At 36.1% G+C, this 22,726-nt stretch overlaps 1 protein-coding gene across 2 annotated transcripts in view; it reads left to right on the top strand.

Annotated features, from left to right (window-relative positions):
- Positions 1-22,497, top strand: part of LOC149063663 (lethal(2) giant larvae protein homolog 1-like) — a 73,510-nt gene extending 51,013 nt beyond the window's left edge. Inside the window, exons 21-26 of one of the 2 annotated variants that reach the window (XM_089255768.1) lie at positions 765-885; positions 4,254-4,463; positions 7,601-7,674; positions 14,000-14,076; positions 19,395-19,407; positions 20,744-20,831. In XM_089255768.1, the coding sequence (XP_089111894.1) occupies positions 765-885; positions 4,254-4,463; positions 7,601-7,674; positions 14,000-14,076; positions 19,395-19,403 (491 nt within the window). In that variant the 3' untranslated portion in view covers positions 19,404-19,407; positions 20,744-20,831. Of the gene's footprint in view, positions 1-764; positions 886-4,253; positions 4,464-7,600; positions 7,675-13,999; positions 14,077-19,394; positions 19,408-20,743 lie in introns of both variants that reach the window. The other variant, XM_089255767.1, reaches the window with a different exon arrangement.
- Positions 22,498-22,726: the final 229 nt, after the last annotated feature.

Raw genomic sequence — 22,726 nt, 5'->3', positions numbered from 1 at the left:
AAATCGTATCATATCAGTGATCAAATGGTATCATATCAGTGATCAAATCAAATCATATTGATACAGTGAGGACACAATACAGAAAGCAGTGTAAAGCACTTTATTACCCAGAAAAGAGTACAATAATAGTCACAAGCATCACAGAAAATATCTTGCATCCATACTGTGAAGGATTCACTTTCAGACAGGTTCTGATGCACATGAGCGAACATTTGGTAATTTTGTAGGTGCCTCGTTAGAAATGTACAAAATTTCCCGTTGTAAATGTACAGCAGCACGTCTATTTCCTTTAGCTAGGTCATACACGAAGTGAATATTGGCCAACTCTGGGTTCATGAAACAATTTATGTTGACTGCACTCAGTTGATGTCTACAGTGAGGAACCCGCACGTTTCAAAACCTTGAGAAGTTGTGTACAGCACCACCTATCCATTTCTGACCATTCTTTCCTCTGTAATTATGATTCCTAACGATGTCTTCTACTTCCCATCCAAGTTTGTATATGGAGTTCTGGGACACCCTGTATATTGAGTTTTTAATGCAGTTTCAATATTTTGTAGTGCAAACCTTAGCTGGGTTCTTTTAATAGTGCATATTTCTTGGCACAGAAATTGGGTAAAGTTATAAATTCTTATTTTTATAATTTGTTGCAAAATTATGAACATCTTCAATTCATAAATAATATAATTATTTTTATTACTTTTTGTTAACAGTTGTCTCAGTTTTATTGTGTACATTAAGGATAATTTTTTTCCTGTTTTCAGATCCAAAGAATACAGATCATTGTATTGTTTGCCTCACGAGTTCTAGGGAGATATCTTTGTACAGCATTCCAGATCTGAGGAAAAGGATAGCTTTTCAGTTTATTGCGTGTGAGGAGATTGGGTATGTGTCATTCATTTCCCATCAACTACTAGATGAATATTTTTCTTCCCTCTGTCCCATATAGGAGTATATAAATGTGAGAGCTAATGAATGGAGCATGACCTTATATGAGTATGTAGTATGAGGGCTAATGAATGGAGCATGATCTTTACTGTTGCTAAGTGCAAGGTCGCTCATTTTGGTTCAAACAACCCATGTTTCACTTATGAATTGAATGGTATTACTATCATGGACGTAACTTGGGTCACAAATTTGGAATTCTCATTATTGAACATCGTCCAGTGGTGATCAAAAAAGTGAATAGAATGGTCTGTTTCATTCTTAAAAAAGGTCTCTTTGCATTCTCTTAAAGTCATTCTACTACTTTTCCAAGGCTTAGGTTGTCCTGGACTGGAATACACCATTAGGTTATAGACCTGGTTGAAGGGTTGCAGAGAAGAGCTGTGCATGCTCTTGTTGACGCACAAGGCTTAATTAATCTATGAAGTATTTGGTTTTTTGAATATGTTTACATTGAAGGAACACAGGTGTCAGGGATATGATCAAAGTGTTTAAAATTGTCCACGGGATGGATTGGATGGACCATGAGCTATTAATACACCCATCAATCAATTGCTTCAACAAGGGGACATTAGTATAGTTTAGTAAGGGACAATTCTAGATTTTGGTGTCGCAAGGAATTTTTCCTCTAATAGGGTTGTTAATAAATGGAATTGCTTACCTTCAGGGGTCGTGAATTCCAACACAATTGATACGTTTAAAAATAAATATGATAAACATATTGAGATAAACTTAGATAAGACAACCACAATCTTTTTATAGGCAAGCGTATTACAAATTACTGATTACTTTTTAGATGCATGCTTTCATACTGGGTTGCTAATTTCAGATATTGGCATCCATATTTTTTCATAGCATTTTTTCTGCCACCTCATTTGGCAATTTGCCTGTTGTGGCCTTGTGGCCTTTGTGTTTGTATTTGTTTATATGTTACTACGAAGGTAATAGATATCATAGCTTTTAACCACGATGGCCTTGTAAATGTTCTAAAAATGTTTTTAATTTTCTACTGGTTTAACAAGTTTCCTGAATATGACACTGTGATTTTTAGAGTATTTCTCAGGAGGCGTTTGGAGATGTGTAAAGGCTGTTTCATGCTCCATGAAGTCCACAAGAACATGGTTTTCAAAAGCCATTAACCCCTTGACTCCCTGGTTGTGCCGCTATATACAGAGTGATTACTTAAATTTCCCTTACTTATTTTGCTGCATTTTGCTTGGGAACCGTTTATCCTAGAGGCGTACTTCCAATTATAAAAAGTATCCAAATAATGTGTAGACCTTAGATATACGTTATTTATACTGCAAGGGGCTGTATAGTTATTAAAATACAAAAACACTTTTTATACGGACACCCTGCCCTAAAAAACTTAATTAGAAAGTTGTTACCTTGTCTCTTCTGAGGCGATCAAAAAAATTCCACGTTTCTAAGTACAATATTCGCTAATATATTTGAATTCAAAAAACGGAGAAAAGTTGGGAAAAGATTAGCATAAACTAATGAACAACACTTCTTTCCCTGCTTTATGCTGTTCTTTCCCAATTGCCCTCCTTTTTCTGAATTCAAATATCTCTGCGGATATTGCACTTTAGAAACGTGGAAATTTTTTTTCTTGGCCTCAGAAGAGACAAGGCAACAACTTCCTGATTGGGTCTTTGGGAACAGGTGTCTGTATGAAAAGTTAATTTTTATACAGTAATACCTTTATATAATGTATTCTACAGACCAAGAAAAAATATCCTTGTAAAGGAATTGTCTTTATATTGAGAGGCAGCAGTTTGACGTTAGAGTGTAGACTTTTCTAAACAGGATTTGAAAAAATATTGTAGAAGGATTTATATCGTTATATCAAGTATAATTGTAGCAAGCTTTTACTGTATTTCAGCAACTTTTTTCAAACCCTTGTAGCATTTTTTCTTATGGTAAGACGATAGACAAATTTATTTAAACAAGTCAAGACAAAACAACACAAAAGCAAACAAGACAAAAAGACTTACAAAAACAAAAATTATTTGGCCCAAAAGGATGATCTTTCCATGGGTCATAAAGAGTAACTTAAAAGATAAAATGCTGAATGACATATCTGAATACGTAAATGATTTATCTGAGTTTTACATGCTATTTGGATACTTTTCCTAATTGGAAGTATGCTTGTAGGATCAACGGTTCACCTGTAAAATTTGGCAAGGGAAATTAAGTAATCACCCTGTATACACTCAGGCATCGTTATTACAGGAACAATGTACAAATCGTATGTCCTGCTCTGTAAATGCAGTGATCTCTCAGTTATAAGACAATTTTCTGCATTCCCAGTTAAAGATGTAGGTAAATAATGCTAATCATTTATACCAGGCATCTTCAACCTGTTGCTTGCAAGCACCACGATGCTCCCTGAAGCACTCAGAGTGCTTGATGCTCGTGTCCAATTTCGTGTTCACTTAATCAATATTACAATTAAATACTTGAACAAATTGCATTCCAGAATTGAAATCATTCTGATTTCATGCATTCGCATGTAAAACTTACCGTAAGGGTGCTCTTCTTTTGATTATGGGTACAGGCAGTGCTCGCAACTAGAAAAAGGTTGGAGACCTCTGACTTATACACTTATGTATCTTTTTTCCTTGTTCCCTTGCGCCAACGTGTCTAAATGAGAGAATGTACACTGCATATGTCTTGGGAGTCAAGTGGTTAACCGAGATTGGGTGAAATTTGTCTTTTTGGGTCAAGAAATCTCAATCAACTGAAATAATTCTGCACTTATTATTTGCTGCAAATTGAATTGAATGAAAATATCACATATCTATACTCTTGTAATCCATGCTGTTGACAGTGACAGAAAATACATTTGCATTACAATCAATGGGGATTGGGTTCAGACATTTCAGTGTCTAAAGGATTTAGTTAAAGATATTTGTGAAACTTGATTAAATTTCATATTTGAATTGATTAGAACTGGTCTAATTGAACGTTATAGACATAAAAAAAATCTGTGGTGTGACAACAGAGGCAGATGTGGATTTATTGAGGTTTATGCAAATTTTGCCCCCTCCCCAATTCTAACTTTCTTGGCCCCTCATGCCTCAAATTTGCCGCCCCTCTGAACTTGCCACCCTGGGCTATAACCCGCTAAGCCCCCATAAATATGCCACTGTGTGAAAAACAATGAATAAAATTTTAAAAGAAATTCTGAACATCACGTGATATTTAATACTGTGCCATAAAATAATTTATATTTTGTTTTGTAATACAAGTATTGATTATCATTGTTTGAATGCATAACCATTGTTACATATTTACTTTTGTAGAATTTTTTCGAGCTTCTTGTTTGTTCGTGACGGTCGTTTCATTTTCATGACATCCCAATCTGAATTCCAAATGTGTTCATTATCAGCTGCTATCACTGCTCAACCCTTCTGCACCATCGAAATTCCAGAATGTGCCAGGTTGCCCGTTAAGTTGAGTGAAGATATTGTATTGCAAGTACGAGACATTGTAACAGAAGATATCAGTAACAGGTATTTCTATTGGAAAGCTGATTTCTGATTTCATGGTTATTACATCTATTTGAATACAGTCATATCTTGACCTTCAAGCATCATAGATAACCCAGTTTATGGAAGGAAAAAAAATCCAGTAATCCATATGAAACATACACGGGAATGGCTTTTACAAGAAACGGATATAGGGTGGTGAATATGTGCATGGGAGACCTTGCTCATATGCTCTTGTCAGCTTGTGAAAAATGGCCACCATTTTCAATATGATGAGTGTATTGGAGTTTAATAATAACTTGACTCTCTCTTAGGGTTCATCTACATAAGCTCACTCGCACTGACCTCTGATAGCGTGCTCTATCTCTCTTTTTTTTCTCTTCCCCCACCTCATTCACAACCTAGTTCCGACCGCAGCATGGGTGGAGATATGGGGGGGGGGTGCAGGGGGAGGCATTGCCCCCCAGCATCACAGGGTAAGCAGACTGATCTAACTTGAATACAGTATATATGCGTTTGTATTGATTCACATCATTATTTGCTGCTTTGGTGGTCGAGTGGTTATAGTGACGGACTCGCGATGCGAGGATCCGGGTTCGAATCCCACAGTGGTGGTCGGCTGAAGTTGGTTTTCTGTGGTTCCCAACTTCAAGGCGCAAATGCGAGCCGATCTCCCTGTTAAAAAGTCTCGCCTCAGAGAGCAACAGTCCTACAACGATAAATCATTCAATCATAACACTTCACTCATAGTTAGAAAAACTGGTGGCAGATGGCAGCACTACACATAACAAGCATTACAGAGAAACAAAAAACTTCACGTCAGGTTTCACTACACGTACACGCACATTCCCGCATGTACCGATTCGTTGGGGGTTCCGCGGGGGGAGGGGGGGAGTGCATGTGGCAGTAGTAGGTAGGGCCCGCAAAAAATGGCTCGGGATCCATGATGCTCTGAAGTCAGCCACCTCGTTGGGCAATTTGCCTGTTGTGGCATTGTATTTGTATCATTATGCCTCCTCAATGGAACCATTGAAGGACCGGATATACCCCACACCCAAGTGATGTGGTGTGGTAACATGCTCGTCTACCACTGAGAAGGTTGCTATCACAGCCCCAGGTTCAAACCCGAGGGAGGATATGGATAATTTACTCTCCCTAACAAACTTGAAGCGACCACCGATAGATAGTGCCTTCATTTCCAACCCACTTCATTAATAACAGTAAATTGCAATATAGTGATATGGCCAGAGTTGGTGTTTGGTGAAGTGGGGATATACCCTGCTTCCCCTCTCAAGGAGATATTGTAGCATTCCCGAAGGATGGGTGTATCTGGAATTTTACTAAATGAGTATATGTGTATATCTATATAAATTTGTATAAAAGATTAACAAGAATAACAAGTCTGACTACAAGCGTATAAATCTACAAAATAATTGTGATGGATTATAATATAAGTCTAATTTGATATTGTGGTGCTCTTAGCATGTCTGGACTCAATAAACCAATTTCTGTTGTATATCACAAGATGTAGTCGTGTAGGCCATACAAGGAAAAATTGATGTGTTTGCATCACACTGGTCCAAGTCAGCCAATGTTCGGACATCCAGGTGTGTTTTAGCTTGTTCTAGGTGCAAATTTTTGTGTCCTACATACCCTACATCTTAATTCTCCTTGGCAAATAGTAGAATTTCATTATTCCTGAAGCTAAATCAGCTTTCTATTTTGATTATAGGTGACATTGATTCACCACGTTCAGATGTTTACGTGTTTATTATTTCTCTCACAGTAGTTCGCCATTTAATGCCATATAATTTTCGTGAATTTCCAGTACCTCTACATGGCCAGAAGTTATTGACTCTCCCTGGTATCAGCTTTACTGGTCTGGAAGGCTGAAATTCATTCTTCTTCCATAGTCTACCGTTTTTGTCATGCAGCAAATATACGTTACGGTCTAAAACGTGAATCAAATTTTGAATGTTCGAGAAGTTCATCAGACTTTTTAGTACTCTTCTTTTCCATGCTGTCATCTGGCTTTGTGACATCTGACCAAAATGAGATGCAGATATGTGTGTGGACATTGGGAGGCTTAGTACCATAACGAACCTGTAGAACCACACTTACAAGCATTGTGAGATGGTTGTTCCAAGCGTTTCAAGTACATCTGAAACTGGCCATGCTCAGTTACGAGGATTGTTTTTGCTTGCGGCCATACACACTTGGGCAAAGCCACTCAACGTTTTATCTCGTAGGGGTCCTTTGCAGAATTCTTGTTCCATTCAGCTTGCCAAAGGTGAAGCATTCTGTCTTTCAAGATATATTGCAGGCATGACTTCTTATTGCCCCCCCCCCCCCCCCAGCAATCATCATCATGCCCTCCTCAAAGTTTGTTTGTGCCTATAGACCTCAGCCTTGGCTACACAAAATCAAAGAAATTCACCTCAAGCTCCTCCCCCAATCAGCAGAGCCACTCAAGTTTATTGTTCGCCTAGTGCAGTAGTTCTCAATCAGTGCTCAGCAGAGTCCAGAGACTCCGCAATAGCTCAAGGGGGAAAAAAACCAGTAAAATTGAGGAAAAAAATTAAAAATATTTGTGTACAATGAAAATGAATCAGTAGTTTTGATGAATAAATAAAAAATAAGCCCATGGGCTCCGCCATAGAAATTGTATACAAGAAAGGGCTTCGGGAGTCATAAAAGGCTGAGAACCGCTGGTCTAGTGTGTGTTGCTTGGCTCTTGATGAAATGTTTTGTTACAGCTGTTGTACCAATGGAGGATCCCAGGTCTCTATGTTACACTGTACACAACATGAGTAGGAAATCTTAGCATCCCACTCAACTCAAGGACAACACATAATGCGCTTGTGCAGATACATTCTTAGAGTCAATTTAAAAACTATAATTTTCAGAAGGTACACTGTAACAAAGAATACAATGCATCTCAATACACATTCATGCATTGAGATGCATTAAAGTTTGTAACTGAACAGTTAATCAATTCATTCTTTTTAAACAAATTGCTGCTTTTCTGTAATTTATTCTAAAAATTTAACTTCAATGTTATGTTTGAAAGAGACAAAAGAAAAAAAAAAAAATTGTATGCATGTGTGTTGATTCTCAAGCATATTTAATTGTGTTTATCCTTTTCTCAAAAAAAATTTCAGAGAACAAACCAATGGGCATGCAGATGAGGCCAGTGTTAATCCTGTCAGTTCTTCACAAAGTGTTGCTGTTCATGGTATGTTTAGAATATGTTTAGCTTAGATGAGTGTTTCCCCCCCAACCTGTGGTCTGTTGACTCTCAGACCCTGGGGGTCCACGAATACTGTGTGTAAGGGGCCCACAGAATAATTTTAATATACTACCATTGCATGAATGAATGACACATTTTGTGCTGTGAAATTGTAATTTATTCCATTTTTGTTTTATGCAAAAATTATAAAAACAATACATTTTAGAGTTTATGGGAAGGCATGTTGAAATTGACTTTCTGATGCTACAGGGGACTCAAGAAATATTGACTTGTACCCCAGAGGGGGGGGGGAGAGTCTGCAACATCAGAAAAGTTTGGAAACGCTGACCTATACTGACCATACATACTCAACTTATGGCCCACAGCAGGGGTGGGAAATCTGCGCCAATTGCGCCGCACTGCGCCAAAACTAATATCGTGCGCCATCCTGCTCCAATAGGGTATTTTCCCATTTTTCTGCGCCAAATAGCGAATTTTGCTTCAGTATGCCCGGAATTTCAGAAAGGACGCCAAAAAAATTTTGTTCGTGCTAGCCACGAAACGTTTCTTTACGAGAGAGAAGAGCGTGTTTTATTCCACTATACTTAAACTATTGGCCCCTGATCGGGCTTTCCATCGCGAAACCCCGATATTGTCCGTGATCGTGGAACTGAAGATGGCTTGCAATGCCTTTCAGCTTTAAAGTGCAAATTCGAGTGTTTCCGTTTAAAAAAAAAAGTCGTCACTGGAAGCAGCAGAAATCACTGTAGTCGATTGTCATTGTGTTAAATCCCGATGTTTCGTGAAAAAAATTTTCATTCCGGGAGTAAAAAGCGCATGTCCGCCGAATTACGGATGTTAGTTTAGAAACTTTGCCGAATAACGAGCGTTAAATCGCTAATTTTGCCAAATAACGAGCGTTAAATCGTCAATATCGCCAAATAACGAGCGTTAAATCGTCAATCTCGCCAAATAGCGAGCGTTAAATCGTCAATCTCGCCAAATAGCGAGTGTCAGATCGCCAATCTCGTCAGATAATGAGTGCTGAATCACCAAACATCGAGTTGATTGCTTCGAAATTCTCTCCCATTTTGCAACAATTTCTTTCCAAGTATAAAAAAATTAAAAACTTATAAAATTTTTTTAGCTCATTTGAAGTGCTGCTGTTCAAGGCAGCAAATAGTGCCCGCAGTAAGCAAAAATAATCTTAAATAGACGGGTGCAAAAAATTTTATGATAGCCGCTCTTTCAAACAAGGTGTCAAAAGCCTAAAACACAAAAATCAAGCTGACGAAAAGATGTTTGATAACAAAATACAGTGCAGTTTATTTTGAAAAGGGTTGAGGGTTAATGAAAATATTGTTAATTTCACTGTTCCAATTTATAAATATCTGCTCCGAATCTCATATTTTGCTGCTCCAAATCCCGAATTTGCTGCTCCAAAACTGCTCCAAATCCTGAATTTTGCTGCTCCAAAGCTGCTCCGAAATGGACTTAGTCACTTCCCACCCCTGCCCACAGGCCAAATGTGGTCCTTGGGGTCATCTGATGTAGCCTGCAACCTCACACCTAATTTTGTAAAAATGAACTGTGTTTCAAAATCACTTAAATTATCTGTGGTGCAGTTCCACATCACTTGAGCAGCCAGCAATATATCTACACATCACTTTACGTGTCTTGCAACACATTTTTACATCACCATGACACATTTCCAGATCAATCAAGCTGCAAAATCACTTACATGTACTGCAGCACATTCCCAGATCACTTACATGTTCAGCGGCATATTTGTAGATCACAGTGGCACAGTTTCAAATTACTTAATTGACCTGCAGCACAATTTCAGAGAACTTGAGTGACCTGTGACACAGTTCTAAATCACTTAAGTGACTCATGACACATTTACCGATCACTCAAGCAGCTTGCGGCTCATTTACAGTCATTTAAGATTTAATGAATAACCTGTGGCACTGTTCCAGATCACTTAATTCTACAGCCTGTAGTATGCTTTAAAATTGAAGTGGCCCACACTCTTCTGAAGGTTTAATACCCTCAGCTTAGACTATTTTAATGTCTTTTTTCCTGAATCCAATTGAATTCAGTTGATGCAAGACAATAAAATAATAAGTTTCTGAAACTGTTCCTATTTTACTATTCAATTGCATTCGAAATTTCACTCGTTTTTGCAAGTGCTGAAATAAGATCTTTGATCAATACAAGCTTTTTTCTTAACTTTGCATGAGTGAATTTTTTAGTTCTTTTCTTAGAAAATGGGAAATTGTCACTTAGCTTGACCACTTTTCAACTCTCTCTGTTCAAAGTCGAGTTGAAGGTGCTGATCAAAGAGTTATTATCTGCTGAATGAACCTTATGATGTGAACTACCATTTAAGTATGATACAGTAGAACCTCTTGATAGCAAACATGCACGGGACTGAAAAATTTGTCTGCTACCGACGAGTGTCTATTAATGAATTGTAAAATATGTCTAGTCTCATTGTCATAATTCAAAAAGGTGTCCGATAACACTAGTCTACAAAGTTTTTCTAGCATGAAAAAATTCAGCTGTTATTTTTGGGTGCTGATTCCAGATCGACTTTAAAATAATGGGTCTCACATCTAGTTTTTCTGTTGTATGTATATTATTTCGAATATCTATCAAAATTTATATGCTTAGACTATACGTGTGAAGTGATATTAGAAATCATAGCCTACATAATTATATTTTCTGCCATCTAAAATTTCGTGGAATGACAACACTGATTTTATCTCTAATTGCAACCGGATTTTCCATTTTTTTTTTAAAGATTCGAGAAACTCGTGCTTTATGTTTATGCACAACCCTTAAGTGAAGAAATGGGGCTAAGTCAATGTCGCAGATGCATTTAATGTTCCAAATAAGTTTTGCTCTATGGCCACCACTTCACATTAAATTAGGGCTGATCAGGAGGGGAGGGGCGCATAGGGGCTTATATCTTCCAAGACAACCAAAAGTTACAAATATTTTTTAATGCCTTTATAAAAAATAAAACATCGAAAGACTAATGAAATACCTTTATAAGCTATTTTAATCAATTTCTTTTATCATAAAAATCCTTGTGTGAACTTCTCGCCCCCCTTCCAAACCTTTTGTGACCCCTCCTAAGTCGATCCTTCCTATGCCCCTCTGGGGCTGATGGAAAACATTATGAAGCTTATGAAGAAATCTGACCCGGATTTCTTGTACTTGAAATAAAATTTTTCCGAAATTAAATGGGAAGAAACTAAAAAGAATGAGTATTTGTAAGTCCTCAAATAAGGAAACTATTGAATAATTTTGTTTTCATATATAACTAATAGTTCACATCCACAATGAACGGGTTTTTAGGCAACACCAAGACAGGTGGGACCCCTCAATGACGAGTGATTACTGTTGATTTTTGCAGAAAAAAGACAGCACGATACATGAGGGGAAAAAATATTTTTATAAAATACTGTGACAATGAGTATGAATTTTGTTTTGTGCATATGCATGCACACTCTATGGATATTATGTGTGCGGGGCCACATAACTAGGGTTTTTGCTGCCTGGGGCAAACATTATTTTGCCACTCGGGGCAGTTGCCCCCCAGCCACCTCTAGTTACAGCCCTGTGTATGTGCATTAGAAAAAAACTTTCTTTTCTATTTCATATATAGGGTGTCCTGTAAGTGCTAGTACAGCCTTTATCTCATCAACTGTCCATCGAAGGGGTATGATTCCAGTTTAAAAAATGCTCAACAGGCATTCAAAAATTACCCTGTACCAGTTTTGAGAGTTGAAATGCAGTGTGTCACAAAATAAAAAAGCTAAATTTTTATATGGTCTCCTTGTACTTTAACTTCCCAGTGGAAAGTTATTGCCCCATCTCTCTTGATGCCATCAAAAAAAATTCAATGTTTCTCAGTGCAATATTCACAGAAATATTTGAATTAAAAAAACAGAAAATTTCGGAACGAACAGTGTTAAATGCAGAAAAACAGTTTTACCCGCATTTTAACTATGTTCTTTCCTGAATTTCCTCCTTTTTTCAAATTTGAATATGTCTGTGAATATTGCACTTATAAACATGGACTTTTTTCTGCTAGCATCAGGAGAGTCTCTCCGCAGAGAACAGGCAGACCTACAACACGACACTGACATAACATGAAAGTTCAAGCATTTCCAGCTTTACTTCAGAAAATGTAAGACAGATGGCAGCGTGAACATGAAACAAGCACAACTCAACAACATGAATACGTTAGGGCCACACACGCCCCCCAGAACACACATTCCTGCATGTGCCGATTCATTATAAATTCTGTAGAGGAATGTGTACAAGGTGCATGTACAGCTAAGTAGTAGTAGCAGTAGTAGCATCAGGAGATATAGGGCAACAACTTTCTAAGTGGAAGTTAGAGTACAAGGGGACGTATAAAAATTTTGATTTTTTATTGTCACACTGTATTTGCGCTCTCCTGTTGAGCATTTTTCAAACTGGAATCATACCTCTACAACGGATGGTTGATGAGATAAGGCTGCACTAACACTTACAGGACGCCCTGTATAACAATGTGTAGATATGATAAAATAACTCTATCGTGATAAATATATTTAAATTTGTTATTAAGAATATGCCAATCATCTCTATTTTCAAGATGGATAAGTTTTTCATAGTGCACATGTATTTCAAAAAGTGACCATCGTGCATGCAGAAAAACTATATGATGGGGATTTTATATATTTATATTTGAATTCAGCACCCCAAAATTAGTCTAGAAAAACTTATTTCACTCATGCTATAAGAAAAAAGTTAGAAATTGTTGACCAGAGTAATAGTAGGGGTCCCCTAACAGGGAGTGTCTGGTACAGGAGGCTTCACTATATCTTGATTTTTTGGTGGTTCTCCATCTTGCAATTTTTGATGAATTTGTTTTTCTTTTGTTCATTATTTATCATGAATGTGTTAAATGAATAATGTATAGATGAATATTTATATTTTCTGCCTGGTTTCTGAGTTACCTATTCAAATATATCCCATGCTTGTAAAGAATAGTCTGAGAGATACGGATAATCTGCATTTTTCAAGGAGAAAAGGGAAATTTTCGTACCAGCCCGAAGCTTGATGCTTGAACAAGTATCGTTTTCGCTCCATGTAACAAGGAGTGGGGAGAACCACTCACTGAGATTCGGCTTACAGTATTTTACATTCGCAATGATGATGCACTTATGAGAAAAATTAAATTTTTTATATTCATTTTTGAGAAACAATTGTGATATGATCGCAAAAACATGAAATACTTTCATATTATTATCCGAAAAGTAATTTTTCTTGCAAAGTGAAGGGCCGAATGCCGTTTTTGCTCGGCAAATGAGGAACTCACTCAGCATTTCATAATTGATTGAACTCAGTTTTAAATTCACATATTAAAATGTACTCACATGAAAAAAACTGTAAATCTGCTGCAGATGGTCATACAGAATATAGATGTTACTTCGGAAGAAAAATATGAACAAGTGATGTATGATTTGTTAAATTCTCGAAACTGCTGACGTTGATCAATCATAATCGGTGATTGAGTATTATCACCTTCCAGAAAACCGAATAATTTTAACCGACAACTGCCAAAATTATTTATACATTGTAATAATCAAAGGCAGGGGGAGGCGAACATAATTTAAATTATTCCTTGGTTCTTCGGGAATCAAGGCACAAATTGTCATTTCCCTGAGCTATTATGAGGGAAACATCACTTATAATGAAATTTATGCTGAAATACGTGAATTAAACAACAAAATTCATTTAAATTGAACACTTACTCATTACACGCATAAACCACACAAGATATCCTGCTCAAATAACAGTAATAATAAATGGGAAGAGTGCCGTGACAGCACCACTGAAAATAAAAAAATATATATAGTGAATGTGTGCCTGTGAAGGGAAAAAATTCCATAAATTTTCCTCCTTTATGTCATGTTGTCTCAAGCATACTTCTCACGAATTGACGCACTGTTCTTTTTTCCCAATATCCGTGAAACGATCCGAGAGAACTGGCACTTGTCTCTCAGATTATTCTTTATAATCATAAGGGGGATGGTAGGCCCCAAGATTTTTATTTTTTTTTAAATTTTACTATTAATGGTTAATGTGCTTGCATTCTATTGTTTTGCTTATTTTCAAAGTTCTACTGCATATTTTCCCCCTTAAAAATAAAAAAAATTAAGTCTGTGGCAGCTATAAAAATATATTGTTATCTTTCAATTATTTATGTTTTTTCCTCCATTCATTTGATATCAATTGAGCACATTTTCGATGTTATTTAATGTTTTAGGAGCAGATAGTGCTGTAAATAATAGGGAAAGTGACAGTAGCATCTCACACTCTACGAATGGAACTATTCGACTTCAGGTATACAAATTTGTGTGTAATATGTGCATACATTTATTTGTGTTTTTGCATGTGAGATAGAACTGACCAGAGAAATTATTGCTGCCTCACACATCTGAGTACAGGCATCCCTCGTTTTACGCAATTAGTTGATTTTACAAACTGATTCCCTAAGATGAAATTGCGTAAAGTGAGTTGAATTTAACATTTTTCGGCAAGTTTTAACATGGGCAAGATAGGGATATGGGGATTTCTTCAAAGTGTAAGAAAAAAAATAAACCCACTTTCCAGCAGCAAAGTAATTTTTTTTTGAATGAATTAATTCAGAATTATAAATAAATCGCATCAATTTAAGGCTATATAAAGAAATCTAATTAATACTCTTTACTTCTGTCTTTGCTATTTGTGATTAATTCTAGTGAATGTGAATGCTTTTCTTTTGTGAATAAACTTATATAATAGGTTGATAACTTTTTAATGGAAGTCGAGATTCAGCTGACAAGAAGCATTCTTCGTCTCTTTATAAAAACTTTAGGAGCAAAGCTAGAGAATTTTAAATATCTGTCGAAAATATGACAATTCTACATTTGTTAGGATCTTTTTTTTTTGATTAAAATTCTGATGGCATTGGTGATATGTTACCAAAAGATGCTCATGAGTGAGATCTGGTGAGATGCATTTGAGCATTATTTCTATATTTGTCTAATCCACTTTAATGAATCTAATGAATTTCGTCATTTTAAATATGCCATACCTCTAATTCGCGAGCCCATTTTCAAACTACAGACCTACCAAATTTGGATGGCTGCAATTTCTAAAATTGACTTTTCAAAATCACGCTATAGCGAGCGATACTTGTAGTTATTTATTATTATTATTATTATTATTATTATATATTATATTATATATGATAATAATAATAAATATTATTATTATTATTATATACTAATTTACATTTATACAGATATGGCTTTGAATCTCAGGATCTTTATTGAAGAAAAGTTATTCAGAATTGGCTTTAAATTATAAGTCCTGGTCTATGTAGCCTTTAAGTATATTAAAAACATGCATCAGGGAGACAATTTTGGCTAGCACTGCATATTTTTTATGGAGCTAGGGTCAAATTATTTGATTGTATTATTTGATATGAAGTCTAAATACAGTAAGACCTTGATTGTCATGACTCATGAGCCTTGATTAACAAAGTTTTGGCTGTTTTCAAGGTACTTCTCATAAATTGATTTTTAAAAATATAGGCGCAGAAAAAAGAAGAATGAAACACACGCACGCACAAAGTATTTTAGGAATCAACATAGTATGATCGACAGACATTCCTTATGGAATAAGATCAAAGCTTCTGGGAGACATCAGATATGACAGCGAATTGAAATGCTTAGAAACATTTTTAATTGTAATAGTTTTTCATCATTGTAAGCCACTATCTGCATAAAGTAGATAGAAGCATACTTGACATAATTAGAAATTTTAAATTGCATAAATTCCACTCGATACATCAGCTACAGAGAGATTGTACAAATAGTGCTGCTTATTATCACGAATGAATGGGGCTTCTTACAAAATGCTGACTTGATGCCTTATTTTTATTTATTTTATTTATTTAATATTGCTTGTGGTCAAGACATATACAAGGGAATCTGGTGGTGAAATTTGAAAGACGATTGATGTTACGAAGGAAATCAGAAACTGTTGTAGAATCAATAATGTTTGACAGGAGGTTGTTCCAGTCGGTTATTGTTCGAGGAAAAAAAACTGAATTTAAAACAATCTGTGTATGCAAAGATGGGTTTCAATTTTTGTGAATGGTTAATTGTTTTTGTAAAGTATGAAGCTGGTGTTAGAAAATTCGAAGTGTCGAATGAAAATGGCCATGAAGGATTTTGAAAAGGAAAAATAATTGAGAGATATATCTACGGGTAAAAAGTAAAAAAAATTTAAGTCATAAAATTAAGATATGAAAAGACTATTCTTATCATTTTTTTTCAATTCCCTATTATCCTATTCCCATCATTATTTCCTTCTATTCCCTATAATTTTTTCGCATGCCTTATGGATCCTGAATATTAGGGTGAAAGATTTAATTCTGAACAGGAACTGTGGGAAAGTATATAAAATTGTAATTTTGTTTAAACTGCAAGTGTAAAATTTCAGTCATACCATTCAAGTTTTAATATGGTATTATGGTAAGAAAGTATGTGTTTAAATATCTGAATTTCCCAGAAAGTTGTGATTGTGTTGAAATTCTCCTAAGTTGTCCTGTAAATTCAGTACGTTTAAAAAGAATTTTACACAGGTTTTTTTGGATTCACCCACTCAACTTTGGAACAGCGTATTAGCTTTCATAACAAAAAAAAGGTTTTGTTACATCATGTTGCATTAAACTGATGAAAGTGAATAATTAATTTTAAAATGGTTATATTTCTTGTCAATAAAAGTAATTTTTTCGAAGTTCATAAATAAATAAAGGATTTTAAATATACAAGTAGTAAAACCTTTCAAAATTGATACTATATTAACATTATAGTTAATAAAATCCCCTTGCGACAGCAGTAAATTAAGCTTATCACATTGAGTGTGAAATGTAATTTTTTAGAAATCAATTTCTTCCATTTCTTCCACATTCGGTGCAAGAAACCTATTTTTTGCCTGCTGTTTTATCCAGGGTTTTTTCTAACTCGGAAGAAACTTCCTAATCGTGGCAGCGACATGCCTGATGAACTGTGTAAATATGTCGAAAGGCAAGCACCCTTTCTAGTCCTGCAAAACTCAGAAGAATTTCTTCGTTTTTTCCATTCATTCCTTCTAAGCTGTGCATTTCAGGCCAAGTGCACAAGAGAGCTATATCTTGTTCAATGAAAACCTTTCTCATTGGTTGAGTACAATGGCAAGATATAGACAACCAACTGCGTTTTTCATTGGTTCAAACAAGATTTAAAAAAATCAAAAGGCACGTGTGTGCATGGCGTGACATCTTTTGTCATGTGAGCAATGATTGAGATGAACTGAGCCATAGAAAAGTTTTACGTACTTGTTATACTGAAATGAGTGCATTGTAGGATTCCTAAGCCAGAGAAAGAATCCAGAGCATGTTATCTTCTGATTAATACACTGCTGGCCACCCAAATTGCAACACCAAGAAAGACAAGAGATATCGCAACAATATTTATTTCGTAGATAACATGTTGACCAAGCATCAAATGATTAAATTTATAGACTTCTGTGAAGTGTGGTTCCTGCCAAAATCAGTAGCCAGAGTAGCCACCATTGTTGGAGATCACCGCTGCCACACGCCTCGGCATTGATTCAAAGAGACTTTGGATGTGTTCTTGGGGTACAGCAGACCAAGCAGCTTCCACGCGTTGCCAAAGTTGATCTGGTGTGGCAGCTGGGGATGTAATCTGGGTCAATCGTTGAGCAACCACGGACCACATGTTTTCTATCGGCGAAAGATCCGGAGAGCGAGCTGGCCAGGGAAGCAATTCAATCTGGCGATTGACGAAGAACCTATGGACAATGCTTGCCACGTGTGGTCGCGCATTATCCTGTTGAAATATGGCTGTGGGCAAGCCCTGAATGTAAGGAAGGACAACTGGCTCCAACACCTCGGACATGTAGCGCTGGCTTTTTAAAGTACCGGCAATGCGTACTAGAGGAGTACGAGAGTGATATCCAATACCGCCCCATACCATAATACCCGGTTCAGGACCAGTGTGGCGGTGCATAACGCAGCTGTTCAGCATCCTCTCTCCACTGTGTCTCCAGACTCGAATCCGACCATCGTGGTGTTGCAGACAGAAGCGTGACTCGTCAGTAAAGACAATTTCATTCCATTGTGCCGTCCACATCCTTCTTTCATCGCACCATTGGCGGCGGAGACGTCTGTGGTTCTGCATCAAGGGTAGACGAAGCAATGGACGTCTTGCGGACAGACCACTCTGCTGTAAACGGCGTCGAATGGTATGCTCAGACACTGGATGATGCGGTACAGACTGAATGTGCTGTGCTATGGTTCGTGATGTGGCTGAGCGATCCGTTATTGCCATACGCACAATACGCCTGTCATCACGTGAAGTGGTGCACTGAGGTGGATGCGATCGAACACGTCGGTCCGTCGTACCCTCCTGCATCCAACGATCACATATCCGCATTACAGTTGTTTGGTTTCGTCTAACACGACTACCGATTTCCCTGAAAGATAATCCACAATCTCGGTAGGCCACTATCCTTCCTCTGTCGAACTCGGATACTTGATCAAAAGATGATCGCTGTTTTCTACGAGGCATAATTGATAATTTTTTTGAAAAAACCACAAGAAAAACACAATTGCCGTACTTCAAATCGTCGAAATCTCCAAGCCTTAAATAGCGCTTTGAAGTGGCGCCACAGGCGCGCGTGATGTGCGTCTGCGCTGAAATTCTAATCATTTGCATATCTCACCTCCGCTAATGCATGTTGTAAATTTCATATTATTTGCATGCTTCCTTCAGGGTGTTGCATTTACGGTGGCCAGCAGTGTATATGTATGAAGCAAGGTTTAAGCTGGATTAAAAATTCCTTTCGCAAAAAAGCAAAAAAGAGGGAAAAGCTTTAGCAAAATGCTACAATGCTAATGTAATGATTGATGGTTGGATGTCTACTCCTTTCGTACCTCCTGTACACATTTTTGCAAAAGTGGCTACTACATCTTTCGCATTCTACGATTTTCTATCGCATTTTGCGAAAAATGCGACCGTAGCTTAAACCCTGGTATGAAGTGAAATTTTTAGAATGAGAGAGAATATGTTAAGACGAGGGAAATCGCGATCGTGACATGGTCCTCAATTTTTCTGAATTTAGCTCAACTAATATTCAGTCAAACTTCTTTAACTTGAATTTTAAACACTTCAAAATAATTTTAGCATCTTATTAGAATCATTCTATTTACTAGAATTTCTGATAACTAAAAAAAACATAAATTTCAGGATGCATTTCAAAACATTCAAGTTCAGTTGAGCTTATTTTCAAAAAGGGGGCATTCCCCCTATAGGAAGAATCATGGGAATGTTCTCTTTTGAGAAGAAGCTCTTCAATTGCAGTTGCATAACAAAAATTACCAGGTTTTTGCTCAAAACAAAGACAAAAAGAAAAAGTTTTTACAAGTACAAAAAGAAAAAAAAATTGTGACCTATCTAATTATTTTGATTAGAAGACTTTAGAAATGATTGTATTTAGTATTGAAATGTCATATCAACTTTGTCAACACATTCTTTTGCAGTGAATGTATTCAATTCAATGAATTTAATAATTTTATCAATTTTCTTCTATTTCAACTCTCACTTAAGGATTCATGACTTCGTAAGTTTTCTTATATGTAATGTGATTATTTTAATAGCAAATCTGCACTCATTGCACTCCTATTTACTTTGTTGAATGGGAATTCAAATTATTAATAAAATCTTCATTTTAATTATATGCATTATTACCAAAACCCAAAATTGGCCAGTTCATGAATTGACCAATTTCGTTGTAAATTAAACCGGTCATTGTTCGAATTTCTGGCTTTGGCCAGACAGTTCTAGAAGTGGCCAGAAAGCCCTTGCCAAATTCTGATAACATCCTGGCCATCACCAAATTGACATATTCTTTTATGGTAATTATATCCACGTTAGCTACGGCAACCCATTAAACCACACTCACGATACAGTAATCATTTGTTTTTTCTTTAAAATTTGACAGATAACTGTGTTTATATAATTTATTATTTTTATAGTTGTTTCTCTTTTCTCTCTCTCTCATCACATGTAGCTAATCCAATACAGCTGTTATATATAGCCATGTATCACATATTCATTGGCGATGTAACAAATGGATTTGGCGCCTAACGAATTATCTTACATCAGCACATCAAACTTTGGCTAGGGATATCCAGCCACTTCACGAATTGGCCAACCAGTGTCCGAATCATTTTTGAAAATCAGGCTTTGGCCAAAACTCTTGGCCAATTCACAAAGTGGCCGCACTTTGAGTTTTGACAGTAACATATGCATCTGTTAATTATTTGAAGCAATTTTTTTGTATTTATTGGCATGTAAGGCAACAATTATAAAAAATATTCTATGCATTTTGTTTGAAATTAAATTTTTTTGTCACTCTTTTCACAAAATTCCTTCCTGGCCCCCAGCCTCAGCAGCTGTGGCTCCCCCTTTGCCTGATTTTTATCTGTGGCTCCCCCTTTGCCTGATTTTTATCTGTGGCTCCCCCTTTGCCTGATTTTTATCTGTGGCTCCCCCTGCAATATCCTAGGCCACATATGGCACCCTGTTGAGAACCACTGCTCTAGGTCACTCTTTTGCGCTTTGACGTGCTTGCACTCTTCCGCTCTCTCACATGTTTTCAAACTCTCTTGGTCACTCACTAGGCAAAGGTGGATTATTGGATTTGCAGCCTTTCACTCCATTCTACTAATTTTCCCAGCCACCCTTTTCTTAAATTTACTGCCCTGTAAAGCTTTCTCACTTATTAAAGCTTATCATTGAGATTTCCCATTTACAACATGTTTTCATGACAGTTTTTTGGAAAGTGTTATAATCAGGATCCACTATATATTTGTTTTATTTTTCTTTGTATTTCTATCATCTTATTAAGAAAACTTTCCAGAACAAGTGTTATCTTTTTGTTTTTCTTTTCTCAGATCAAAAGAGCGCCGCTGGCAAGAATCGATGAATTATCTTCTTCAGATGAGCATCACTCAAGTCATAGCGAATAAATTTCCAGTTTTCTTTTTATACGAACGAATCGAAGTTTATAGCAGAATATAGAGAATTCTTATTTTATATGAATTTTTCCAATCTCATTCCCTTTACTTGAAATCGAAAGACTGATCTTTTTCAAATTGTAGAATAATCTATCCAAGTTTTTGTAATATTGGATTCTTGCATGAGAATGACAGTTCCCAGTGTTCATTTCAAGACATGCCCCAATTTAATCGATCATTGATTTAAATGAATATTGTGTATATATCTAGTCAACTATATATTTTCAATGAAACTTTTTATGACGCATACTTGTTTTTTTTAATGAAAGTTTTGAATCGAATTGATCTCCATGAAGTTTTCAAATTGGCAGATCAACTGCAGATTTTGGTGAGAATATCATCAGAAACACTGTATACTGGTGCATTTGATTTTCTTTGTATAAATGCTAACGTTGGATTGAAATTAATTATTTATGTTCAGTACCCAGAAATGAACATTGGGAACTATTTAATCAACAGATGATTCTGGTTTTTTTTTCTTTCCAATGATTAGTCATTTTGATATATTGTATTCGTCTTATCAACTGCGTAACCACCATGGGGCATTTATTTTGATTTCATCCGAGTTTGTATTTATGTGTGTATATATTTGTGAGTCGCTTCTTTAATTTTTCCACATAATGTTAGGCGATACAGCTAGAGAGTGTATGTATGTGCACAAGTGTGTATGTATGTAAAGATAAGGTTAAAAACTAGTACAAAACTTCTTGTGTTGTGAGAACTAACAGAATCAACAGACATCTCCTAGGAAAGACTGTTACACTAAAATAAAGAAATAAAAAATTGTAATCGAGTATATTTTCAACTTTTTGCAGATCCTGTCAAACCAGACATGACCTGGGCTCTGTCCCTTCTGGGATGCAAGCCCTTTACCCGTGTGGGTTGGATCAACTTTGCAGATCCCGGTGACAATTCCTTGAATTGATATTAAATGATTTCTAAATCATTACGAGCATCATTTATACTTTTACATTTCACTCAAAAATTTTATACGTTTGCAGAACACACCAATGATTGTCATAACTAACCTTAACTTGAGATTGGTGTGTACTTGTTTGAGAATTTTATGTGCTTTGTTTATTTTGAAAAGTTAAGTAATAGCACTAAGTACAGTGGAATTCAAATGGTTTTTACTGGTGAATGGTTCTGAAGTGTCTGTGTGTTTTCCTTAACAAACTAGTCTCGTTTGAAGTCTGTTTTTAGGTATTTTTTACCTTTACTTGTCTGTTAATCTATGTATGTTATGTTTACAGAGAGTGATATAAAGATGCTTAGTGTTAAATAATTCAAACATTATACATGGGTTTTGCTCAAAACTATCATGAAAGACAGGCTTCCGGTAGATTGATTTGTTTCTAATGTACCTACAGTTGTTTTACAGTTTGTTTAGTTGATTTTTGAGCTGTTAATGTTAGGAAATGAAATGTTATAGAACTTTACATAGGCATAGGCCAGGGGTCTTTAACCATTCAGACATTGCTGGCCAAAAAAATTCCATGAAGCCCAAGAGCCAGCAAGTCATACGGCAGTATATATATTCTGCAGCATCTTAACAGGTGGACCCAACGAAGCCCAGGGCTCTGAGTCAAACAAGGGCTATTATATATTATTATTTGGAATAATATATTATTGGCTATATATATTATTTGGAAATTTTATGTATTTTTAGGATACATTTTTATGAAATAAGAATTTTCATTTATCTTAGAATATTTTTTTTTACAATTAAATAGTAATTTTCTTCATTTCTGAAACTTCTGCTATTAAATATGAATCTTTATTAATTCTGAAAATATTTCTTTCAGTCACTCTAAAATTATTTCTTTTATTAATTACGAAGGAGGGCTCCCACTTTTCAGT

The sequence above is a fragment of the Pholcus phalangioides genome, unplaced genomic scaffold (assembly GCF_987345545.1).
Source record: "Pholcus phalangioides strain wild (caught in Gottingen) unplaced genomic scaffold, Ppha-v1.0 ptg000172l_1, whole genome shotgun sequence".
Taxonomy (NCBI): domain Eukaryota; kingdom Metazoa; phylum Arthropoda; class Arachnida; order Araneae; family Pholcidae; genus Pholcus; species Pholcus phalangioides.
Note: the sequence above shows the minus strand (reverse complement) of the source record. Positions and strands in the feature narration are given on the sequence as shown.